The sequence below is a fragment of the Ranitomeya variabilis genome, chromosome 7 (assembly GCF_051348905.1).
Source record: "Ranitomeya variabilis isolate aRanVar5 chromosome 7, aRanVar5.hap1, whole genome shotgun sequence".
Lineage (NCBI taxonomy): Eukaryota > Metazoa > Chordata > Amphibia > Anura > Dendrobatidae > Ranitomeya > Ranitomeya variabilis.
The window spans coordinates 201,680,417-201,687,605 of record NC_135238.1 but is presented as its reverse complement, the minus strand read 5'-3'; the positions used below and the strand labels follow the sequence as shown (position 1 = coordinate 201,687,605).

Below are 7,189 nucleotides of genomic sequence, written 5' to 3'. Positions count from 1 at the left end.
GCTAGAATTATACTTAAATTATCAAACCTCATAGAAAATACTAAGACTACTGTGATTTAAAGACCTTATATTCTGCTGACTCCACCGTGACATGTGCTGTAAATATAGGATATATGGCTCGCTCTTTTTCTCCGTCCGAGATCTGGGTCACGTTTAGATTGACACTTCTGGCAAATTTGGTCACCTTGGTTGTGCCTAGTTTCTTTTTTATTCAGTTTACCACCTGACTGTTAACACAGCAGAGGAGCTATTGAGAGATTCATGGTCCGTTGGCCTGGCCACGATGACTGCTCTCAAATGCCAGATGGGCCTTGACAACCATTTTCCTGCCATGGGGGGGGCACAATCTATGTGACCTGTGCAAAATTCAAGTCTTGTAGTTTATTGCTGGGGATGTGCATAAATGCCCCAGTGTCTGTCAGCATTGGGTTAAAGGGAGTTATTGAAGCCAGTATAAAGTCGTCATAGTCAGTAGATTTCATACATTCACTATAGGGGCACATCTGTCAGAGAGCGGACAACAATGAACGGATTAGTGGTGGATCTCTCGACGGCTTCATATATTGCTATACAGCCAGTGCCCGCATTGCTTTCCGATCTCGGACCGTTTTGCACAGACGTCTTAATGCGCCCTCAGTTCCGGCAGCGCCGCCGTCCTCCCATCGCGTGCAATCATTGGAATCCTCCGTATTCAGGAGCTGCTGATTGAAAACTCTCCCATTGTCACAAATAGTTACTTTGCCCTTAGATCTCTGTATGCGCCCAGCCTTTTACCATCACAATCACCAAAATTTATTTTAGGTCTTCAATATATTTTGACAGCAACGTCATCCACAACAGAGAGCTGAATCACAAACAATTATGCAACACATGAGTTTTATTTAATAGCAAACAAAATCCATTAAATTACATGAACCGCTAATTAGAGTAATGCGGGAATGAATGTCTCACACGGCGGCTCATGATCGCAGAATTCAGCATCTATGGTTGTGTAGTCATTGTACCACTCAGTAGTAGTTATCTGTCAGTGTTAAATCTTGTAGAGTCAGTTACATGCTGGAATTGCATAATTAAATATACAGCAACCTTTTGCTTAAAAAAAAACACAAAAAAAACAACCCTAATTGTGACCCCCTTTGTATAATGGAAAGCCCAGGTATCTTAGCCATTTTTGACTTCTAAGGCTGCGTTCCCACAATGAGTATTTGGTTTTTGATGTTGCAGGTTTTCTGCACCTATTAGCTAAATTCAATCACTTTTTTTTATTATTGTAGTTCAGTTGTTCTTTTTACATGAATCTTATTGCATTTTTGTAGCTCATTACGCTTCACATTAAGCTGCACCGTTCTTGATACTTGCTTGGATTTGTATTTCACCACTTTATTGATTCAGCCAGGTGTGGATTACACAAGTTGTTTGTTTTGGGTTTTTTTTTACCTGCAGATCTTCCACATGTAATGCTGTAGGGAAAACCTCACATAACCACAAGAAAAATTGACATGTTGCAAACATTTATTTTTTTTAAAAAAAAAAAAAAAGTGCATGAGATTTCTGTAAATCCCAACCAGTTTGCTGGAACTGTAAGACGCCGATTTTAGTTAACCAAGAACTCAACCTAGGAACTTAACCTGACATATTACATAAAATGGCCAGCTATGGTAAAGTTGTTGTTCCACGCTGTGTATTTGCATGCGGGAAAGATGCCACCAATTACGGTTCCAGTAAGGTGTAGGTGGTTTCCATTCATCCCATGGCCCCTGTGCTTTAAAAAATAAAAAAATCTGCAGAAATTGACTTTTGGTGCAATTTTGAATGACATTGTCAGTTTCTATTGCAGTTAATAAGTTTTATTTGTGGATTTTAGACTTTAATGAGATGCAGAAATTCAGCAGCTAAAAGCAGCATATGTGGGTGTTTGTTTTTGTGATTCTTTTACGGAAATGCATGTAACATGACTTAATAAAGTTTTCTGAAATCTGGCTTACAGAAGAAAAGGGAAGTTTCCAAAACAATTTTATTTAAAGCTTGAACGACGAAAAAGACAAAAATTGTAGCAAAAAAAAAAAATCCAATAAAATCATAAGTATCCTAAATGCGCTAATTGGTGTGGACAATCTGTAGCATAAAAAAATACACATTGTGGGAACTTATCCAAATCGTACATATTCCTAAGACACCATTCAATCCTAATCATGTCCACCATTCTTTCAATTTTCCATTTTGCTGCAGCAGTAAATTTTGTAAAATGAAGGGCAGCCATATCCACAGTGATCCTTAATCTGACTTCTCAAACTGATCACTTTGATATATCGTAAGATACTGTCATCACGTTATCATCGAGGCGTCCGTCCGAGCGCTGAGAACTCAGGGGCTGTAGCACTTCACAGATGCACTCCTGGCCACCCAGTTGTGCAGAGGAACTCCAGCCGGCCTCCTTTGCCCGTGTCTTAAAGCAGGAGGCTCCAGGGAAGAATAAACATTCATTTTCTCCCAGTAGCCAGACAACATTGCAATGCCATTAACCTGCAGATTAACATCATTTGAAATACCCTTTCAAGCCATATTCCCGCATCATGTAAACGCTACATTTGGCAGTTCCAGCAAAGTGGAGGTGATTTCATGAAAACTCATGGCCATATGCCTCCTTGGTAAGCCTAGAAGAATGCATGTAAGACATGCAAATGCTTTCTTTTAAAATACCAAAGGAAAAAAAAATCTCTGCTTTACATTGGCACCAAAAAAAAAAAAAACACACATGAAGGGAAAACCATTAAAAAAAAAAACAGAGTAGTCAGAACAGATTTCTATGGCATATTTTAGTGCAAAAATAAAAGCAGAATTTTCACATGTGGGAACTTGGCTTTAAGGGTAAATTTACACATTGCAGATACTTCCTGCATTTTCTAGTGACAGATATTCTGATCTTGCTACAGATTTCGCTTTAGACTACAGTGAGGAAAGTAAGTATTTGTTACACTGATGATTTTGCAGGATTCACCACCTACAAGGAATGAAGAGGTCTGTAATTTTTATCGTAGATACACTTAACCTGTGAAAGACAGAATCTAAAAATATAAACCAGAAGATCACATTGTATTATTTTTTACATAATTAATTTGCATTTTATTGCTTGAAAAGTATTCGATCACCTACCAACTAGCAAGAAATCTGTCTCTCACAGACCTGTTAAAGAAAAACTAAGAAGCCCTCCTATTGCGCACTCTTTACCAGTATTAATTGCACCTGTTTGAACTCATTACCTGTATAAAAGATAACTGTCCACACACTCAATCACATTCCAACCTCTCCACCATGGCCAAGACCAAACAGCTGTCTAAGGCCTGTTTCACACGTCAGTGTCTCCGGTACGTGTGGTGTCAGTTTCCTCACGTACCGGAGACACTGACTCACGTAGACACATTAAAATCAATGTGTCTCTGCACATGTCAGCGTGTTTTCCGTTTGAAAAACACGGAGACATGTCAGTGTTCGTGGGAACGCACGGATCACACGGACCCATTAAAGTCAATGGGTCCGTGTAAAACACGTACCGCACACGGATGCTGTGCCGTGCAGGAGACAGCGCTACAGTAAGCGCTGTCCCCCCAGCTTGTGGTGCTGAAGCCCCCCATTCATCCCTTCTCTCCAGCAGCGTTCGCTGGGGAGAAGGAATGAAAAAGCATTTTTTCTTTTTTTTTTGTGTGTTTAAAATAACCTTCCCGGCAACCTCCCCCCTCCCACCCCGTGCCCCCGGCCGCTGTTATTAAAATACTCACCCGGCTCCCTTGACGCTTCCTCTCCGCGCCGCAGCTTGTCCTGTATGAACGCTGCTGGGAAGAAGGAATGAATGGCGGCTTCAGCACCAGATGCAGGGGACAGCACTTATCTCTAGCGCTGTCTCCTGCACGGTCCGTGTGGTACCCAGTCGGCACACGGCTGCCGCATGTGTGCCACACTGATGTGCCACGTGAGCACATGGACACGGATAACTCCGGTACCGGAATTATCTGGACGTGTGAGACTGCCCTAAGGACACCAGGGACAGAGTTGTAGACCTGCACAAGGCTGGGATGGGCTACAGGACAATAGGCAAGCAGATTAGTGAAAAGGCAACAACTGTTGGCACAATTAATGGAATGGAAGAAACACAAGATGACGGTCAATCTCTCTCGATCTGGGGCTCCATGCAAGTTCTCGTCTCGTGGAATAAGGATGATTCTGAAAAAGGTCAGGAATCAGCCCAGAACTATAAGGGACCTAAAAGAAAGCTGGGACCACAGTCTCAAACATTACTGAAAAACACTACGCCGGCATGAATTAAAATCCTGCAGAGGACGTAAGGTCCCCCTGCTCACATCAGCACGTGTCAAGGACCATTTGAAGTTCACTAATGACCATCTGATCCAGAGGAGGCATGGGGGAAGGTCGTGGTCAGATCAGACCAAAATAAAACTTTTTGGTATCAACTACACTCGCTGTGTTTGGAGGAAGAAGGACGAGTACAACCCCAAGAACACTGTCCAAACCACGAAGCATGGTGAGGGATACATCATAATTTGGGGGTGCTTTTCTGCAAAGGGGACAGGACTGTACTGAAGGGAGGATGGATGGGGTCATGTATGGTGAGATTTTGGCCAACCACCTTTGCCCCTCAGTAAGAGCATTGAAGATGGGTCGTGGCTGGGTTTTCCAGTATGACACACAGGAAATGCAACCAAGGAGTTGCTCTGTAAGAAGCATTTCAAGGTGCTGCAGTGGCCTAGCCAGTCTACAGACCTGAACCCAATAGAAAATCTTTGGCGGGAGCTGAAACTCAATGTTGCCCAGCGACCGCCACGAAACCTGCAAGATCTGGATAAGATCTGTATGGAGGAGGGGGCCAAAATCCCTGCTGCAGTGTGTGCAAACTTGGTCCAAAACTACAGGAAACATCTGACCTCTAATTGCAATCCGAACATTAAAACCGAATATTAAGTTCTGCTTTTCTATTGTATCAAATACTTATTACATGCAATAAAATGCAAATTAATTATGTAAAAATCATACGTGATTTTCTGGGTTTTATTTTTTGATTCTGTCTCTCACAGTTGAAATGTACCTACAATAAAAATTAGACCTTTCCATTCTTTGTAGGTGGGAAAACTAGCAAAATTAGCACCAGAGTATCAAATTCTTATTTTCCCCACTGTACCAGCATACAAATCCAGAAGGAAAATCTAGAGAAAAAAAAATAAAAAATGGTGGGAACATTCCCCAATAAGGCAAATGGACAAGGGTCGGATTAAGAGAGAAGTTCACTTTTTGTGTTACATTTCCTAATTTGTAACCTGTAAAAAGCTTTCAAAGAAAACACAAGGAAAAATTGTAACAAATGAAAGTAGGTTTTACATGTTAAAAATTAAGGGATACTAGGAATCCATTAAAGGGATGAACTGAAATGATAAAAAAAAGTGACTTTATTTTCCCAGAAAGGAGCATTGCACAGTCGACGAGCTGATGTTAGACATCAGACCATGCTTTTAGTTTAGGCACGATTGTAATAAATATAAGGATATTCAAGCATCGTGTCTCTGCCTCCATTCTCAGAAACTATAATAGACACCTTCCACCTTAACATACAAATATAACGTCATATAACGATGTGCGCTAATAAAATACAAAAGGTCATCAGAATGTAATCTAGTAACACAGCTTTCCAGGAGTTAAAGGGAACTTGTAAGAAAAAGCAGCTATAAATGGGGATGTGCTGCTCGGCGCTCGCAGAGGTGAGGTTTTCAGTAAGTTTCACAGCACACCGCTTTTCAGCCAGAGCGGAAATTTTAATTTTCATGTGATGCTGAAAAAAAATCAATATAAAACACAACCAATGCACAGCTAAATACAGAAAGGCTGCATAAAACAAGGGGTTAATTGGCACTATCACTTGAATACCCAAGATGGATGAACTGCCTCCTCTTTCTTCTTCACGGACAGCACTCGCACCGAAATCTCGCAGGGCTCTAGATGGATTGATGTTACAGATTTCTGGGGGCAGATGCATGTTTTAGGTATCAACTCTTTATGGCAATTTCACCATTTCCATGGCTGCAAAAAAAAAAAAACCCTTTCTTTCCTATATGAAAATCTATGGGTTCAGATTATTTCACAGATCCATAGACTTGCATTGCCAGTCTGTGCAGGCATGTCTCTGATTTTGCACAAACCACTGGGTCCGGGGAAAAAAAACCACAAACATGTGAATTATCCCATTCACTATTGTTGGTATGAATGCTATCCGTGGAAAGAAGAAGAAAAATAGTATACTAATGCATGAGCCCAAATGAGCTTTCCCATTGCACGTTCCCTGCTACAATTAGTTTAATAGGAGGGGAATCCATGACGGAGAATGTGCCGACCAAATGGGGCGGCCATGTTAGCGATACGAGAATTAGTGTAACATGTTCTGTAACTTATGGGATGAAGAAACATAAGTTCTGGGATCATGTAGGGTCTGTGTATATAACCTGCAGGTCGCCTCCTGGACCGGGTGAATGGAGGCCATGAAAGCTCTAGTAGACGGCACCTGCTGCATATTTGGCACAGAATAATCAGTAGCAACACAGTAAAGAGTAGCTTGTCATTGCACGTTGGTGAAAACGTAACCCAAGGTAATGAGATTCCTCTCCTCGTAGTGCTGAAGCCCACTAGGCATACCCCTAGCCCCCCAGGACTCTGCGGTTATTGCATAGGCAGCTCTGAGAATCCACCGCATTTCACATATGGCTTTATAGATGCAAGGTAGGGGCGATGCGACGGGTGAGGGATTCATCTGCGGTAGGCAGGAACGCGTTTTGTCCTCAGCATGCGGTAGTAAAGGTTTTCATCCCGAAACTCAAACTCATCTGTGATATGTTGGATGACGCCTCCTTTCAGCAGTCTCTCTCCGTATTTTACTGCTTCGCCGCGGTCCGACGCCAGTCCAACCTCAACAAGCCAGCTCACCAAATCGGAGCCCAAGAAGACTCCTCCGGACGTCCTGGGACCACACCTGTATGTCAAAGGAAGGATTCACCCACATGTTCTGTAAGTCTTGTACCAGCGCTGGGGATTTATCAGCAAGTAAAGAAAAACAGGGAGGAAACAGGACAGCATGATATAGGCGTGTTAGGAGCGTTCATCACAGGGTTAGAGAAGATTACAGGCCGATGGG

The 7,189-nt window shown here is 42.2% G+C and overlaps 1 protein-coding gene across 2 annotated transcripts in view; it reads right to left on the bottom strand.

Moving 5' to 3' along the window:
* Window positions 1–3,698: 3,698 nt before the first annotated feature.
* GPR155 (G protein-coupled receptor 155) overlaps window positions 3,699–7,189 on the bottom strand; it is a 50,360-nt gene continuing 46,869 nt past the window's right edge. The window contains exon 16 of one of the 2 annotated variants that reach the window (XM_077272665.1): window positions 3,699–7,027. In XM_077272665.1, coding sequence (XP_077128780.1) covers window positions 6,805–7,027 — 223 coding nt within the window. In that variant the 3' untranslated portion in view covers window positions 3,699–6,804. Of the gene's footprint in view, window positions 7,081–7,189 lie in introns of both variants that reach the window. The other variant, XM_077272667.1, reaches the window with a different exon arrangement.